At 33.0% G+C, this 19,184-nt stretch overlaps 2 protein-coding genes across 5 annotated transcripts; both read right to left on the bottom strand.

Moving 5' to 3' along the window:
- Positions 1 to 8,332: 8,332 nt before the first annotated feature.
- Positions 8,333 to 9,004, bottom strand: LOC108488460 (ethylene-responsive transcription factor 12). Its single transcript, XM_017792738.2, has one exon. It carries the CDS (start codon positions 9,002 to 9,004, stop codon positions 8,495 to 8,497), a length of 510 nt encoding a protein of 169 aa, XP_017648227.1. The 3' UTR covers positions 8,333 to 8,494.
- LOC108487293 (receptor-like protein 4) lies at positions 8,333 to 18,283 on the bottom strand. Of its 4 annotated transcripts, none has more exons than XR_008272195.1 (12): positions 17,974 to 18,283; positions 15,719 to 16,774; positions 15,425 to 15,572; positions 14,777 to 14,848; positions 14,551 to 14,622; positions 14,132 to 14,203; positions 13,981 to 14,058; positions 13,649 to 13,830; positions 13,418 to 13,550; positions 13,135 to 13,303; positions 11,533 to 11,599; positions 8,333 to 9,884 (listed from the first exon to the last, which is right to left on the bottom strand). XR_008272195.1 is itself a non-coding variant. In XM_017791595.2 (10 exons), exons 1-9 carry the CDS (start codon positions 18,041 to 18,043, stop codon positions 13,429 to 13,431), a joined length of 1,872 nt encoding a protein of 623 aa, XP_017647084.1. In that variant the 5' UTR covers positions 18,044 to 18,283; the 3' UTR covers positions 12,987 to 13,303; positions 13,418 to 13,428. The 4 variants fall into 4 exon arrangements, 1 of the variants encoding a protein (XP_017647084.1); XR_001871620.2 differs by having other exon boundaries at positions 9,601 to 9,884; positions 11,533 to 11,595; XR_001871619.2 differs by lacking the exon at positions 11,533 to 11,599 and having other exon boundaries at positions 9,601 to 9,884.
- Positions 18,284 to 19,184: the final 901 nt, after the last annotated feature.

The following is a 19,184-nucleotide window of genomic DNA, read 5'->3' as shown; positions in this document are numbered from 1 at the left end:
TTGATTCCCGCTTTGTCGAACCTTGTTGCCCCTCGTAGTCACCTTTGGTTGATTGACGTTATTGACCTTGAGTGATCTCTATTATATGAGCTCATCTTTGTTCACTTCATTCTCCTTTTCTTTGGGCCGACCTCTTGGTAGTTTCTCTAACTTCAATCTTGCCACCTCTTATGGCATTCTCAATCATCTCTTTGCCATTACCATATCGAAAAAATTTTGGTAGTATTCCCAATCATATGGGTGATGAATGGGGCCTTCAAAGTATTAATGAAGAGCATGGTCGTTTCCTTCTCCAAAAGAGGTGGTGGACTTGCATCGCTATTTCCTCCACCGTTGTGCATCTTGCTGAAACTCTCACTCGGCTTTTTTTCCATGTTTTGTAGTGTGATCCTATCTGGCGTCATATCACCACATGGTTATCTTGTTGCATGAAAGCTTGTGCAAGATCTCTCCATGAACTGATCTTTGCACGGCTCAACTGATTGTACCACCTAGCCATTGCTCCCATTAGGTCATCCCGAAAACAATGGATCAATAGTTGATCGTTGTTCACATAGCCGATCATCCTTCTACAAAACATTGTTATATGCGCCTCGGGCAAGTAGTCCGTTGTACTTTTCAAACTCGCATCTTAAATTTATGAGGAAGCACCAAATCTGGAACCAAACTTAAGTCTTTGGCATCGATCCCCTGATGATTGCCAGCGCCTTCTAAAACCCTAAACTTCTCCTCTAACCACCTGCAACGATCTTCCAATTGTTTCGAGGATTAAGTGGCCATTCTTTCCTTCTCTATTAAATCCAGATCAGGAGTAATAGGGTTGACCAAGCTATCACCTAAATTATTTCCCAACCCAGATGGGAAATTTATGGGGATTCTAGCATCCACTGGCCCATGTTGAGGCCTCACTGTGACAGATGGCCTTCTAGGAGGTGCCTCAGTTTGCAGGGGCACATGAGGTGTGGTAAAACCCGGAGGGTAGGTAGGATCTTCATTATCTTCTCCCGCATTGATCAAAGGGCTTTTCCCCTTTTCTAATCCACCACCCGATGAGCGAGTTAATTGATCCATCATGCTTTTCGGGACTCTAACATATGGTCCCTCATATCTTGCTGTACCTTAGCCAGTTGCTCTTGCATATGCTCTTGTAATTGTTCTTGCATCTCCCTTTGCATTTGTTCTATCCTTTCTAATCTCTGGTCCATTGCTTTGGTTTTACTGGCGGGTATAGTGGGCGTGTTCGGTTGCTTGATTCTCGTTGGTTTCAGATTAATCGAAATAATTTTGTTTAATCAGGGTTCTTTAGTGAAAGTTTAATGCAAATGTTGCAATGTAATGCAAATGTATGGAATGAATGCAAAAGAAAGGAAGATGTTGATCTTGAATTCAATTCCATTAGAATAACTTTTCTAGAAAACATATTTCTTTACATGAAAATATATTACATATGCGGTATTGCCCTTCATATCCCAAGTAAACGCTGATCTTTTCTTCATGGTCGAATCCTGTAAATTCTCTAAAAGATGCCTTTACTAGTTCCTTGCTGCTTAATCTGAGCCTCGATCTCTTACTCACTTATCTCCATGATATTTATCAAAAGTGCCGGCTCTTGAATAATCTTCGTCGGCAATTAAATCAAGTCATGTATTCCTTCGTGGACTTCCAGCTTTCTCTCGTCATGCCTTTGTTGGCTTGAATCTCTGGCAATTACATCATGTATTCCTCCGTGAACTACCAGCTTTCTCTCATCGTGTTTACTTGGATTATATTCAGGCGATCGCACTATAATCTACTTTATCAAGAAATTCGTTTCCTTATGACAAACTATTCTATTTAGGAATTGAATTTCGAATCAACACATTCTTTTCTTTGATGTAATGTAATGCAAATGCATGAATGCAAAAAAAAGGAAGGCATTGATTCTAAATTTAATTTCATTAGAACAACTTTTCTAGTAAGTAAATTCCTTTACATAAAACGGACTACATATACGGCTTTTCTCTCATATTCCAAGTGAAGACACCTATCTTCCTCTTCATATCCGAATCTTATGGTCGAGTCTGACGAATTCTCCAAGAGATGTCTATATTAACTCTTTTTTTGCTCGATCCAGGCTGCGACTCATTGCTCACTTATTACTGTGATACTTGTCAGCTCCTTTAAGAAGGTCAAGACGTGACGTCTCTCGAATAGTCTTTGTCAGTTTCTGTCTTAAGGCAATGAAGCAAAGTCTTGTATTTCTTCACAGGCTATCAGTCTTCTTTCATGTGTTCACTTGGATCATATTTAGACAACCGTATTATAATCCACTTTATCAAAAAATTCAGTTTCTTATGACAAACTATTCTATTTAGCAATCAAATATGAATCAACACCTCCTTCCTAGGATGATGTAATGTAATGCAATTATAAACAAAACAAAAATAAAACACGTTAGTGCAGGATAAATAAATAACAAATAACGCAATTCGGGTGACCACTAGGGGTTCGGAGTGGCTCTACCTAGGGTGGGCTCCTAGGTCTCTCTATATGTGGTTTGGTTCTAGAGTAAGGGTACCTGAACCAGCAGATTCCTCGATCCTCACCCATTATAGGCTCATATAGACCGAGTTCAGTTTAGGAGAATACATTTCCCTATGGCTACACGGAGATGAAAATCTCACGAAACCATAGGTACGGATGTATTCCGAAAGTGATCCACTATCCTGCACGGAGGTGAAAACCTCACGAAGACGTAGTTTCTCACTCCCACTTAAGGGTGTGACCACAACGGTCATGCAATGCAATGCGAGAAGATATATGCATGAAAACTTGAAACGATTAAAGAAAATAGGAATAAAATGATGAAAACAGTACGAAAAATGGGTGAAACGCAATGAAGAGATCGTATATCAAAACCAAATTCTCAATTTTCGAAAAAAGACAAAAGTTTATCAACTTGTGGCTCGACTCTCTTATAAAACTCCCCAGTGGAGTCGCCAAGCTGTCGTAACCATTTTTTTTGAAAAAAACGGGTATCGACTTGGAGAAAAAAAAACGAAAACAGGAGTCGCCACCAATCTTTTTAGGTGTGATCGGATCACCTTAAGTTAATCATTTTAATAAAAGTTAAGATTTACTAAAACGATAATTTTTGGTCTACGAAAATCGAAAATGAGTTCGAAGTCGATTACGCACGCACGAGGAAGGATTAGCACCCTCGATACGCCCAAAATTGGTACCTAGTTGATTAATTAGTGTCTTAGTGTCGAAAATTTGAAAACTTGAAAGAATTTAAAATACGATCCCTCTTTGTAAAGAAAATGCTCAAATGTTAAGGACCTTCTCGTCTTACAATATAAAATGTCACATCCAAGAAGTTAGGACACGACATCTTGAATTTTCGAGAACGAGCTTGGCTTTTATATAAAAATTGTGTATTTCAAAAGGTTATTCAGTTAGTTAAGGTGAACGATGAAAATCGAAACCTAGTAAGTTAGGCACGTTTCCTCGAATTCCCAAACACCGAATATTGCCTTTACTTGCAAAAATCTTATTTCGAGATAACAAAATGCCATACCCAGTAAGTTAGGGCACAACACCTCGTATCTCCGAGAATAAGCATTTTCAAAACTCATGTCATGATTTAAAAGAGTATTCCGTTATTTAGGTTAAAGGAGAAAATCGAAACCCAATAAGTTAGGGCACGATTGTCTCGAATTACCAAATACGAATATTACTTTATGAAAGAATTATTATTGGGTTGGATATAATGATAATAAGAATAATATTAAAGTAAAGTAAACAATAATACTATATATAAATATATATATATATATATGTATATAATAGAAATACACACTACTATATAATAATAATAATAAATATAGAAATACAAAAAGCAAATATAATAAAAATATTAAATTAAAGTAATAAAAACAATACTATATATAAATATATATATGTATAGACATAAAATATACACTAATATATAATAATAATAGTGATAGCAAAAATAATGAAAATATGAGTAATATTAATAATATATTAGAATACAAAAGTAAAGTAATAACAATAGGGTGATAATAATAATAATAATACAAACAATAATACATATATATATATAATAGTAGTTAGAAATAAATAATAATAAAAGTAACAATAATGATAGTAATAATATAAATAAATATGGAGAGGGCATATATAATATAATAATAATATAAATAATAATATATACATGAGAAATAATAATAATAATATAAATAATAGTAAAAATAATAAAATAATAAAACAAAGCTCTCAACTCTCTTTTTCCCTCTTTTCTAAATCCGGCCGTTGGTCCGGCTTTGCTTAGGTCATGGACCCCCACAGGCCGCCATCGGCACCACCGTACACGGCGGCCGGACCTAAAAAAAAAACCTTTTTCGGTAATGAAAATATGGGTAAGCTTCTTACTTTTATTTTTACTTTCGTATAAAAAAAATAAAATAAAATTGAAAGGAAAACAATAAACAAACAAAGAACTAAAGATGAGAATAGACAAAAGAAACCTCTTTTGCTTTGATCTTCGATTAATCTCCAAAAATTAGCCTTTCCAAGAAACAAAAACAACCTTCTTTCCCAAAAAAAAAAACACCTCCAAAAAACAAAAAAAACCTCCCCCAAAACAAAGAACAATCCTTCTCCAAAAAACCAAAAACCCACCCCTAAAAACAAAGTCTTGAATGGCTTTTATAGCCAAATTTTACAAGTGGAGTGGTTGGGGTGGTTTAGGTGGCCAAGGGTGGTGGAGTTGGTGGCCAAGGTGGGTGGCCAACAAAGGTGGTGGAGTAGGTAGCCAATGTTTTTATTTATTTATTTATTTATTTATTTTTTGTGTTTGGGTTGGGATTAGGTTGGGGCAAAATTGGGTTTGGGCTTGTAACTGGATAATAGGCTAGGTTTAATTCGGGTTTGGTTTTATTGGGTTCCGGGCAAAATTTGGGTCTTACAATGAATATATATATACATATATATTTATATATATGAAAAACGTAGGAGAAAAAGTTGTCAATGAGAAAACTATTAGCTTTCATTACATGCTATGAACCATAGGTTAAATTTACTTAAATATAACCCATCGAGGTAATAAAATAATGATAAATATTTTACTTGTGCGAGTTGATAATTAAACGTGGGTATAGAGTAGTTTTAAAACTCGTGATCAGTATTTATCACTTAATGAGTTTACAAAAGATATCTTGAGAAATAAAAAAAAATGACTTTTTTAAAAGCGATAATCAAACTTAGGTAAATTGTTGTTTAAATGAATGTTATAAATATTGCAATAGCACGAACATATCTTACAAGTCAATATTTTTAACTCATAGAGATTTGATTAGATTTGATTTGTAATGTGAAGATTTGTTAATTAGTAGGATTTATCCTTTTTTTTAGGGATAAAGATATAGTTGATTTATGGGTGATATTGTTACATAAAGGGGGTTATTTAATTGTCATAAATTTAGCAATAAACGATGGATGTATTGACCAGACATGTATTTTAAGGGGAGACGCATGCTCAAATCTTAAAGTTAAAATTGTTGAGAAAAATAATCACAAACCTCAAATATAAATTTTTAAAACCGAAATGAAGAATACCTGAAAATCTAATCGTCACTGAGTTTAACTAGGGACTACAATCTTCCATGAAAACCATGAACATAAGAGTATTAAAGCAAATCTATTGGAGTTATTTTGCTTGATGCAATTTTTGTCATTTATTCCATTTTGTAAGAGGTGTTTGCTGTTGAAAGTGTTCCAGAGTAGTTTATAAACATCAAGTAGGAAATGTTAGGTTTGCTGCTGAGTGAGTTCATTAGAAGTCCTCGAGACTAAAACTACAATGATCTTTAGATTGATTAGGTTTAAATTGATGTTTGTACTTGTTATATAATCATAATAAAATCTATCATAGTCCGATTCGTAATTCAATTTGATTATCGATCTGAAATACTCATAATTTAAGTAATCTCAGATTCGGAGTTTGAATTTTGCTTTCTGAATCGGGACTTCATCACCCTCCATCTTGTCTTCTGTTGATACATTGTATCAACAGTATTCAACTTTTGTAACAAATTTCAACACTGAAAGAAACCCTACAAATATAAATGTATTCACTGAATTACCTAAACAATCTTTAATGTATACATCTTATTAATTTATCTTTTGTTGCAACAAGACAACCTTCCCATGATGTGGTTTGAATACCATTCAATGTTTCTATACCATGATTTGCCAAACCCTAAGCCATCATTTTTGGGGGTAAAACGATCCAATGTTGGTATTCCCTAGCTAGCTAGGCCGCCTCAACCACATTATTATGTTTTTGGCCTTTATTTATCCATGGGGGGTACACAACCAATATGGCAATGGGAATTTTTTTGGGGTGGAAACTATTCAACGGAAGGCTATCATAGGCTTTCATCCCTAATTTCCTATCCAATCCCATATACCAATTTGCTTTTTTTATTTTGACTCAAAAAGTCTTTCCATTCCGCATGATCCTTTAATAAGCATAGTGCAATAATAGTATGGTACATTGCTTTTAATATCTTTGCCATTATGTTTTAACCCTATTTGGCTTTTGATTTTGGCTTATCAATCTACTTCAAATTTGTGCTTTTTATATCATACTTGTATCATTGTTAGTATTACTAGAATATATTAAGGTTGTAAATGAATACGGTGTTGGATGAACAATTTAAGTTTTTCTTCATTTACATTTGTTTATAATGCTAAGTGAACGAACATGAACAAGATTTCGAGACATTTTAATTCACCAATATTCATGAATAACCTCATTTAATAAATCATTGAAGCTTGTTTAATGTTCGGTTATTATAGTATTGATAAATTGCTATTGTTTGTGTGTTTATTTATGTTTTTCTTATTATTCACGATTAAATGTATAATTATTTACAAATATGGTTATGTTCAATTATATGTTCATGAACAAGTTCGTGTCATGTTCACAAACATATTTGTTTGATGTTTAAAAACAAATACATTTAATACAAACAAGAGAATACAAGCATATATAATTTTAAACAAACGAATATGGATATAATTTTGAGATTCTTTACGAACACAGACAAGAATTTTTTGTCACCCACATAATGGGTGTACTGTAAGGTAACCATTTTGTACTTGTTCTTTTATAAAATGCCCAATGTGGTACATGTACTTTGAAAATATCTAATGTAGTACTTGAGCTATCAATTTGTACATTATTTGATATCTGTATTTTCATAAAATATATAATGCAATATCTGTATTTTAAAAATGTTTATCAATTTGGATACTATTATAGAATTAAGGCTAGGAAACTTTAATATCATACACAACAGTGTTATTATATTTTCCTATTATTGATTAATATGAAAAGAAGCAAATATCATATTGGTAATGGATAACTTCCATAGGTTTTAAGGCATGCAATAGGTAAGCAAGGAAAAGATAAAAAATGGACCACATTTTCCCATGAAATCGAGTGTAACTAAGAACCCTACCCCCATCATTTGCCTTCCTTTTCTACAAAATTTCCCTTCATTTTTTAAAACCCCATTTTTATTTGAAAAAGCAAATTAGGGTTTAGGTAAGAAGTACCTCACTCTAAAATTAAAGCATGACCCAATATTTTGGAGTGTTGAAAATGTTATAAGATCCATTGATAAGATTCCAAATGGGAAATATATTTTCTATATTTACTATAAAAATAGTAAAATTAAATATTATAGTGTATTATAGTGATACCATAATGCCAGAAAAGACAATGATAAAATTGTATTTTATCAATGAAGAAATTGTAATTAAAATTTTATAAAATAACTTGGAAAATGAATAATCAATCAACAAAACTAAATAATAAACTAAGATTTCGGAGGGCAATATAATAGGAACTAGAGAGTAGAAAGAACGCGCGAAGAAGCGAGTTGGTCTAAACAACAAGCTGCTGCTTTTATGTAAACCACATCTCTGAACACGCGAGCTATAATAGGAATGCAAAATCCACACGCTTTGGTTCGAATTTTTACCACGTCTAAATACACCCCCCAAGTTTACACAGTGTTAGCTGCCATCGCCAACTGTCCAAGCCCCACTCGCACCTAACCTGCGCGTGCATGTGCTTTTTCTTTTTTTCTTCAACAAAAATACTTGCTTTATGGCTTTCTGTATCTGTTCGGTTCCCGGGTGGCAGATTAAAATCGACGATTAAATCATATTCATGCATTAAAATGAAATAAAAAATAAAGGAGAAAAACAGCTGATAAAGTGTTTTAATTCATACATAAGTTAAGGAAAAAAACATATATTTACACAAAAGGTCCTCAGTTTTTAATATGTTTTTTTTTTTTATGATTCCTAGTTCTCAAAATACAGAATAATTACTAAACAGAAGTAGCAAAGATGCCTAAGGAAGGGTTAAAAGATTAAAAAGGGCGCCTGCAAAATGCCTAGAGAAGAAAAACCACATTCACAGCCACAGTGGAGGTGGCTCATTCAAATCTATAGGCAAACCACGTCGAACAATCCCAAGAAACGACGCCGTGTTACCATTTGCGGTCACCGGAGGGGAAGTGGAAACGGAGAGGACATTGGGTCTCGTCGAAGACGATGGGTCGGGACCAAAGTTCATATCTTTAATACCACCAGCATGAAGGAAATCACCCACGGCGGCAAAACGGTGATGGTGATGAGGTGAAGCTAAAGCCCAACGATGGGGATTATGAGAAGCGAGATTGAGATCAAGAGAAAGAGCCGGCGGCGGAGAAGAAGAGGAAGACGGTGTGGGGAAGTTGGTTTTAGCTTTGGCACCACGGAGGGACCTAGCTGCTCCGTCGTAAGCGAGTGCAGCTTCTTCGGGTGTGTCGAATGTACCTAACCAAACCCTCGTTTTCTTCCATGGATCACGTATTTCAGCTGCGTATCTCCCCCACGGTCTCTTCCTTACACCTCTGTAGTGACCTTCCCTTGAGGACGCCATGAAAGAGAAGCTGAAAGGTTTTAGCTTTTGGGGTTATTAGTATTAGTGGAAGAGAAAATATAAAGAAAAAAGAAAAAGAAAAAGTAAATATGATATGAAAAGGAAGACCGGAGGGGACTTTGTGTGCGTCTGTTTGTAGTTAAAAAGAAGTGACCCACTACGGTCTCTCCTATACCCATTACTGCAAATTTAAATGTTAAATGCTAATTCCATAGTTAGCCCCTCAACTTTAATTTAATATCTAATCCAGTATTTGTATAATCAAAATATTCAATTTGGTATCTATACTATTCCGGAATGTTGTTTGAATTGGATTAAATTGGTTTGGAGCATCGGTGTGATTAAGATCTGTTGACTTGTGACTTAGTCGATAACCTAACTGATTCGATCATTAATCTAATTTTAGAAATCTTACTATTCTATTATGTACCAACGTACCCCAAAGCTTTAACATCATCTAATTTCGCGATGACTTCACAAAGACGTATAAATGAATGTCATGTCTCATTATATGATTGATATAATATTTTTAATATAATTTTAAAAATTTTATTTATTACTTAACATAAATGATAATTTAATAAAAACTATACAAATTAAATTCAAATCCCAACACCAATCATTAATTTAAAGTTTTGTATCAAATTAGACCTTTTCTTTATATAAATATCACATTGCCCATTAGATGAAAGCTCAAGGACTAACCAAGACATTTAACCCATTATAAAATAAGTATATATTTAAATAAAGAAAAGAGAGAGCCGCCGCCTGATTAGACGTGAGGAGCAGAGGGGAGGTGTGTCTGTCAAGTGAGTGAACTCAGCGCCGGTGCTTACGTATGCCCTATTCTTTTTTCTTCTGTACGGGTATTCAGCGGCGCCTGCATTTAATATTCTTTCAGTATAAAAACTATAAATAAAAGAAAGGCATAATATCGTGTTTGACCCTCTTAACTTTACAAAAAAATCATTTTAGGCCTCTATTTATTTTTTAGCTTCTTTTTAATCTTTAAACTTGTATTTTTATCTAATTACCCGAAATAGATGAAAAATTTACTTTTGTTAATTTTATTGACATAACATATATGTGAATTGACATGTCAGTATTTAATTAATTTTAAATTTTTATATTTTTAATAAATTTAATGATTTGTAATTTTAAAAATTAATTAAATATTAGTGTCTTATTCATGTTGCAATTTACATGTATATTACTGCATAACATTTTTAAAAATTAATTTTTATAAATTTTGAAGTGATTTAATAAAAAACGTATATTTAAAGGTGAAAAAAATGGGACTAAAGTGAGTTTTTCTTAAAGTTGGAAGGCGAGAAAAGGTATTATGCCTAAAAGAAATAGAAAAGATGATGATTAATATAAGAGTGGGGACTGGTGGAGATGGCAGAGAGAGGATCAGAGAGCAGGAGGAGAGGGTATGACGTGTGGGGTAGTTGAGTGGGAGGGTAAATATCAGAGAGAGAGGTAGAGACCCCACGTGGAAGGTACATAAGGAGGTGTCTGAGTTGCAGGAGACAGGACCGAGTTTGAGTTGGGGAGGGAGTGAGTCAGGAGTGAAGTGGGGTGGCGTGTTGGACTCGGTTTTGAGAGTCAGGAAAAAAAGGGTAGCAGCAGCAGTCCAGTGTTGGGAAGAGAAACTGTGAAAGGAGGAAAGGGGTAGGGGGAGTGAAAATCACTGCAGGTTACTGACACCTCCTCACGTGATGTTATTATTTTTATTTATTTATTTATTTTTGTTGTATGTTTTTAGAGCTGTTCGTTCTTGTCCTGGTATTGCACTACATCAATATTAAATAAGAATGAATTGATCTAGGGTTTCATCCTTATTTTAGATACGTAATAGTTTTAAATTTTATGGTTAATATTTATTTTTTAATGAGTTTATCGAATATATAAAATTAGTTATAAAATTTACTTTAATAAATATTTAAAAGGTTAAAATAACTAGTATTATTAAAAATATAATCACAAATTCATAATATGAATAATAAAATTTTACATGTATATTAGTTCGAATCTAAAATATTGATAGATCACAATTTAAATTTCTAAGTCCTCATAATGATTTATTTGATGACCTATTAGTGATAGCTCATTCTATCTTGGGGTTGGGTTTAAATAATTATTTTTGCATTTTGGATCGGCTTGAAATTTAATTTAAATAATAAAAATATTTTTAAAATTTAAATTTAATTATAAAAATATATAAAATATAAATAAAATATTCTCTTTTGAATAGTGAAATAAACTTTTTGAATCGATCAGGTTGGGTCGAAAATGAATTTGAGCATAAATTTTTTTAAAACCGAACCTCAACACCTCTACTAGCAAGGAGAGAGTATTTTTTAAGAAAAATTAAAAAATCTTTCAATTTACTAATAGCTTATCTAAAATTTAAAATAAATTATCAATTAAATAACTTTTTTTAATTATAATTTATTATAAATCATATATTGATTAATTTTAATAAATATCGGTTTTTGTATTTATTAACAAAAACATTCGTATACCTTATTTGTTTGGACTTAGTGAATGGATTCGCTGCCTGGAAATCACAATGTCAGACCTCTAACCTGCCTAGACCGAAGCATGATGTCAATCAATACAGAATTTGGCGTCATAATTAAAACAAATTTGAATTACTATCCATACGTAATTATTACTTGCCTCAAAATTAAAGGATTAATATATACAAAATTACCTCAACTTTGTAAATTGTATTTATTTAGTACTTGAATTTATTTTGGATTTATAGGATGTTTAAACTTGAAAATTTCAAGCCAATTTAATATTTTTTTAAACACCTAATTAACACCGTTCAAATACGATAATGTATCATTATGATACGTAGTAGCCTCACATTTTGACATGCTACACGTGTCATCATGTTATTGATCGTTAACATCACATTAAATTTTTTATATTTTACAATGTCACAACAATAATTTAACAAAAAAGTTAAACCAAATTTAAAAATTTTAAAAATAAATGCACCAAATTCTTAGGTAATACAAATATAAATACTATACACACATTTCAACCTTTATACTTTTAATTTTTATCAAAATATAATAATAATACTTCTTAATTAGACAATTAGTTATTTTTATCTATATTTATGTTAACATCATTTTTTTTATATCCATTATTTTAAATGTTTTACCATTACAACTAAAACTGTTTTAGTAGATTTTTCTATACCCGATCCCAATTTAACTAATTGAAAAATTAAAACCCTTGATTTTAAAAAAAAAAAATTGACTCTATCAATCGGGCTGGGTTAAAACTCGAGATTTCCATGGATTAGGTCGGATAATATTTACACATTATGCTTGTCATTGACTTGACTTAAAATATGAAACTAAAATTTACCTAAACCTATTCAAATTTGTAATTGACAAATCTAATCCTGATTTAAGTTAGCTCATATTTAAAAAAAGTTAAAATATATATTTATATTATTATTAATTTAATATTTAATAAATTTATATATTTTTCATTATTAATATTTTATTCATAATATAACTATAGATTTAATTTTCATAAATTATAAATTATATAATATATAAAAATAACATAATATAAAAATATTACAAACAATAAAAATAAGTTAAGATGAGGTTGAGCTTTAAATGTTCAAGCCCAAACTCGACCAATATTTTAAACGAGACAATCGAACAAGCTTTCAAGCTGGAGCGAATAATTCAAACCATGAAAAAATTTAATTAGGAATCATAAAATCAAATTTTCTTTACCCCTAATAATAGACAACTATAAAGATAAACCCTTTACTATCAAGATGAATGATAAAAATTTTGAATTCGAATCATATGAACGAAAAAACAGCACTAAAAAACTTGTCTCGCGTTTAAGAATTCAATATTACTTGAATTCAAATTTAATGAAAAATTTTGTCGAATGCAGAAAAATTTCATAAAAAATAAAGGATAAATAAGACCTTAAATTATAATTGTAAATTATTATTATTTGTATATTGATCTATAAACAAGACTATTTGCACATAAACATATGCTATTTTGCTAAAGTGAAAATCTAAACAAATATCTAAGAAACAATTAGAATGAATTTAAACTGACAAAAACAAAGCTTACATGAGAATTAGGTGTTCGTTGTGTTCCCACTTTGCCACGTCCCGAGCGAGTAGACAATGATTTTCCTTTCAAAATTCACACATCACAGAAGATAATGTACTTCAGTTTTGCTGCCTTTTTTTTGTGACTGTTGGGGTATCAGACCTTTTCGAAGTGATTCTACAGGGGCCTTTTAAGGAGAGAGTTTTAAAAAATAAAGGAGATTTAGGCAGAAGCATCATGAGCTAAAGAAATGATTGTGGTGCTAGCAAAACCAAACAAGAAAAAGAGTTGGAATTATTACTATGATTTTAATCACGATAGCAAGCTTGGTCCATTCTCAGCAGCTGTCCGAGTATGGCCATGATTATGGTGCCTTGACATTTGGATATCGTGAGAGAATTGGGTTCTTGCTTTTGCATACGGAGCACCTCTTGCTGCACAAGCCAATGAAATATGAATATGTAATGCAGAGAAAAGAGAGAAAAAAGCACCAAATAAATTTTTTAGGTTGTTAAATCATGAAGGTACTAACCTGCTATCTGCTGTGCTCGAAGAATGTTCTGCCGTCTTTTCCAATAACAAACTGAACAGATAACAACAAGTAAAAATGATAGAGATACACCGAAGGCAATGCCGACCTTTGCTCCGGCAGAGAGGTGGGGTCCACATGTAGGTAATCCGGGTATGCCGCAGAGACCAGCATTGTCAGTAAAACTGCAAGCAACTAGAGTAAGCATGTGCAAGTGCATGTGCTTGTTTATGTCTTGTATAAGAATTTGTTTACTTATTGATCATTATGTGGCAGTTTTGATATTCATAAAGAACACTTCAGGCAAATACTAATGAAATTCTGGGAGAACATACTTAAAGCTAGCTCCATTCAAAAGCCTTCCTCCAAGTGCACCTGGGACTCTTCCAGACAAAGAGTTGCCATTAAGATTCCTGCACAATCAGAATTTCAATCAGGTTCTTCAGTCGTATGTTCAGATTCCAGGTAAAGCAAATGAATTCTTACAATCTGCGCAATGCGGTCAAGTTCCCTAGGCTTTCAGGAATTGATCCATTGAGGAAATTGTAGGAGAGGTCCCTGCAATTTGTATCCAGATATCATATGAATAACATTGATAGAGCCTAGCAAAATGTGTTCTAAAGTGAAATAGCCATGTGCTTCTCTTAGCCAGACATCAGACTCTAAACTCAAAGTTTCCTTCAAGAAAAGAATGCCAATGTCTAGCATCAAGAGTTTAGTGTCCTTTCAAGTGTGATTGCTATTGAAAGAACGCAACAAACAACTCCAAGGATGTGCTACTGATCAAGAAAACATTAGTTATGATGGTTATATCAAACCCAACATTGCATGTTCATGTAGAAAATACACAAATCATTACAATCAAAGGAATATTCAATAAGGAAAAGAAACCACGATACACTTACAGCAATTCTAAGCTGGTTATAGTTCCAAGTGATGATGGAATGACCCCGTGAATTGTGTTTCCACTCAAGTTTCTATCAAGGCCAAGCTCAACATAAACAAGAGAAATGGAGGTTCATTTATTGTAAAATTAAGAATATGCGAAAATATTTGGATAGTTCGAGAAAGCAAGCAAGGGAAAATAATTTTTCTGTCAGTGAAACTTAGAAAAAAACTATCTGTACTTACAAGCTCTGTAGATGAATTAGTTTGGAAATGTCATCAGGCAAGAACCCCTTAAGACCTTGGTTGGAAAGATCACTGTCATGCATAAATTAAAAGACAATTACTTATGGTAAACCAATATATCTGATGAAGGCAACGTATATTAAGCTTTAAATGATAAAGTTGCAAATATAAGTTTAAAACAGTCATATTTTAGGCTCATAAAATGGATACATTTATATTCTAGGAAACACTTGCTATATGTAATTGATGCTTCCCCTCCAAAAACTAATTTGCGTATATGATCATTGATGCTTTCTTTGCATTTAGAACATCAGAGAGCAGAGATGATGTAGGAATGAATGAAGTGCAGATATTAGGGACAAATGGGTTAGGTAAAACCAAATAGAGAGATCAATGGAAGCAGCTGTGACTCACAATTTCTCCTCATATGATAATATAATTTCCTCGCATATGCACATGTTCTCATATTTTTTTAACATGACACAAACAAACTCAAATGGTGAAAACAGTTTAAGAATAGCTTTAGCTATCAAGAACAATGAATAGGCCATAGCATAGACATCAACAGAAGCATACTAAAAAGAAGAGATATTCTCAGCAGAAATCAATAATAAAACTCAATGATTAGGAAAAAGCTCAAGAGTGTACAGGCCATCAATGAACCACTTCCTGCCAGATTTATCAAATTGACAATCAGCTCCACTCCATGGATGCTCCTTGGGAACACATGGGTCTCCATTCCACGCAAAACGATTTGGAAGCCCCAGTGATCTCTTCAATGCCTGTAAAGCCCTAACTAGAATCAGGAATTATCAACAAGTTAGTAAATATCTACCACCTTCCATGAAGAACCTTGGTCATGAGCAGTAAAAAACAATTTCCAATGACCAATCACACACATCAGCATAAACAGTCTGCAGAAATAATAGAAGAAAGCATTACCTTCTGCTGATGAAGTTTTGGACTCAGCAGCTATTACTTGAAAGATTTCAATGGCATTAATGATAGCATGGTGGCCTTCTTTAGGATGAAGGGTTATTGTCACTGTCCTACCACTAACAGCAACAGTTCTATTAAGCACTAGTGCAGTATACCGGTCACCACTCATCTTCACAATATCTATCTCTTTAAATATAGTGTCACCATTAAGCAGAACATCAAACACCCTTTGCCCAGCATCTGTGACTAAAGCATCAATCTCTGCAAAGTGTAACCATATGGAGTAGTTCTTATTGGGATCCACATCTATTGTATAAGCTAGATCTGGCTGGCTATCAGTACTAACAACTGCACTTTGATAAAGGGCTTCTGGATAGAAGTTTGGTGCATCTGAAGCTTGTTTAATGCTATTTTCAGTAGATCTCGGCTCGTCAGCATTTTGCCCAAAAGTTCTGATGGGTTCCCAATATCTATCTCCTCCCCAATGATCCCCACTATAGTCCTCATCAAATCTTGGCTTTGATGTGCCACAAGTCAGTCTTGAAGTTGTTTTCAGGATAACACCTTTGCCCCTCTCTGGACCAGAATAGTATGCTTTATCATCAACTTGAAGAATTTCAATAGAAATAATTGCTGGATCTCCATGACCAGTGCTATGGAAACAAATAGATACTGTGCCATCTAAAAGAAACACAAGGGATTCAGCAAACACCTGGTCATCATGGCTAGTCCAGCCTGACTTCAGTGAATGAATCAAGGTGCCTTCAACAGATATCTCAAATAGAGGTTCATTGTCAAAATCAGGCTGTTTAATTAATCCAAAGAAAATCCTCACAGTATAGTGTCCCTTCGGTACTCTATTAATCCCGTAGCAATTTTCCGGACCTTCAGATAGAGGGAAATATCGGAGTGTTTTTAGAGGAGGAGTAATGAAACTTGGAGTTGTTGCATTAGCTGGAATTCCACCTGTATACCCAAAATCTTTATACCAAAGTGCATATGTTGGTGCTGTTCGGACATTTTGACGAGCCCCACAGCTTATGCGCATAGCAAAAGGTGCTGTAGCAAGAAAACATGACCATTTAGTGCCAAGAACTAACCATATAAGAAGAATGTATTGGATAAAATATGAAAAGTGAATACACTTTTATCTACAAACTCTATGCTACAACTCACTGTTGCAAGAAATGGTAATGCTTATAATTTTCTTTTGATTTCTTATTTCACAAGTCCATAGAAAGATTTGACATACAATTCTATTTCACCAACATAGTAATATGTATCGGTGAAGAAATTCCAGTGGCATGGTACGGCCAACTGTATCCACAAGAAAGCCATAAAATATTCATGTTGTTCCTCTGTCTGGCCATGGCAGAATTGTTTTCTTTTCACAGCAATTTTTTCTTCCTTTTTTTAAATGTACATTAATGATTTTGCTTTCGATTTTTTTTCCTACATTTTCGATCCAGACACTGTTAACTTGAAGTTTCCACAAAAAACACATTCATATCCCCCGAACCGTTCCTTTTGACTCAATCTCACAACTCACTAAACAACAACACGAAACACTCAATTCACGTTTAAAAAAAACAGCCAATCGACCAAACAAACCAAAGCAAAAAATTGAATCCTAAACTGAATTATAAAAAAACAAGAAACGTTTATAAGAAGCTTAATCAAAATGAAATGTAATTCTCACAGCCCACTAACATCAATACAAAACACTAAATTCACATTTCAAAAACCAGCCAATCGACCAAATCACCAAAGCGAAAAAACGAATCGTAAACTGAATTATAAAAAACAAGACTCATTTATAAGAAGCTTAATCAAAATAAATGTAATTCTCACAACTCACTGAAAATCAACACAAAACACTAAATTCACATTCCAAAAACCAGCCAATCTACCAAATCACCAAAGCGAAAAAACGAATCGTAAACTGAATTATAAAAAAACAAGCCTCGTTTATAAGAAGCTTAATCAAAATAAATGTAATTCTCACAACTCACTGAAAATCAACACAAAACACTAAATTCACATTCCAAAAACCAGCCAATCTACCAAATCACCAAAGCGAAAAAAAGAATCGTAAACTGAATTATAACAAAACAAGACTCGTTTACAAGAAGCTTAATAAAAACAAATGTAATTCACACATCAAACATATCCAACCGAATCTCTAATGAACTAAAAATAACACAGATAACAAAATTAAACAACATGTTATTTTAAAAAATGCAGTAACAGAAGCTAACCGGGCCGAGCTGAAGATGAAACAAGAGATAAAAAGAAAACGAGAAGCCATAAAAGAGTAAATCTCAGCATCTTTTAAGCTTAAGTTTAAGCCTTCGATTCACTTCCTCTGTGCTTTCTTTTTTGCTATCTCTCTTTTTTTTTTTTGGCTATGGTCTCATCATTTTCTCACATTCTCTTTTTATCTTTTATTATTATTATTTCTTGCTTTTTTAGAGAGAAAGAGCGTATGTGTGTGTTTATGCTGGGGACGTGATTGCAGCAAAAACTGTTGGTAATTTTAAAAATTTCTTCATTAAGTTGACTAAATAGAGTTGGAGATAATCAGCGACAGGTGAGTTTCATCAATGTTAATGGACCCGTCTAATCAGACGGTGATGGAAGTGGGTAACGAAATGGTGGGGCGGTGGAGATTTAGTGGCGGGGCCTGGTGGTGGACTGGTGATGTGAAAAAAAAGAAAGGGAAAGTTTTTAGGTTGATTTACTATAATGCCACGTGATATATGTATTTGTGAAACAAACTCGTCGATGAAAGGCACGTGACTACTGACGAGTAGAACTGAAAAAGGAGGGAGGAAACGAAAATTTTGTTGAATTTACTTAAATGACCTTATGATGTTTGTTTGACTTTTTGATCGGACGGTTTAGGGTAATGGTATGATGGTCAGAGAGAGGAGTTGCTTTGTTGACTTTTGACTTTCACTTGGGCACGATTTGGTGCGCAATCCGCGGAGTGTTATGTGCCACAGTAATGCCTTTATCGACAAAGCAACTTAGAAATGGGGTCAAGTTATGATTTTTTTTTCCTTTTGGTTAATTTACTATTTTGTATCTGGTTTAATTTCAATGTTTAATTTTGTATTTAAGTTTTTTTTAATTTAGTATTTAATTTTTTTCAATGTTTAATTTGATTCCTATACCAAATGCTATCGTCTAGACCAAGGTCGTGGTTAAAACTTTGGCCCTTTAATTGAATGGTATAATTGTTTGGGAAATTTGTATTTTTTGACCCCTTAATAAATTAATTTATCAATTTAAGTCATTTTAACATAAAATGTTTAGCTTTGGCCCTCCTATTTTTCAATTTTAAAGATAAAATTAAAATAATTGCATGATGTTACTTATTAACAATGTATGAAAATTTAATAATAACAAAATTAAATTCTTAAAATTATGTAGCCGTTGACTACTAACTCTACCTAATATTTTGACT

The sequence above is a fragment of the Gossypium arboreum genome, chromosome 10 (genome assembly GCF_025698485.1).
Source record: "Gossypium arboreum isolate Shixiya-1 chromosome 10, ASM2569848v2, whole genome shotgun sequence".
Lineage (NCBI taxonomy): Eukaryota > Viridiplantae > Streptophyta > Magnoliopsida > Malvales > Malvaceae > Gossypium > Gossypium arboreum.
Note: the sequence above shows the minus strand (reverse complement) of the source record. Positions and strands in the feature narration are given on the sequence as shown.

Bases quoted from the DNA above. Each gene is read 5' to 3' on its own strand.
- LOC108488460 (XM_017792738.2), bottom strand. From the start codon at position 9,004: ATGGCGTCCTCAAGGGAAGGTCACTACAGAGGTGTAAGGAAGAGACCG.
- LOC108487293 (XM_017791595.2), bottom strand. From the start codon at position 18,043: ATGCTGAGATTTACTCTTTTATGGCTTCTCGTTTTCTTTTTATCTCTT. The intron at 15,573-15,718 runs GTAATGCTTTCT...TCCTGATTCTAG, and splicing joins CAAAACTTCATCAGCAGAAG to TTAGGGCTTTACAGGCATTG. The intron at 13,551-13,648 runs GTTAGTACCTTC...TGGCTTGTGCAG, and splicing joins TCGAGCACAGCAGATAGCAG to CAAGAGGTGCTCCGTATGCA.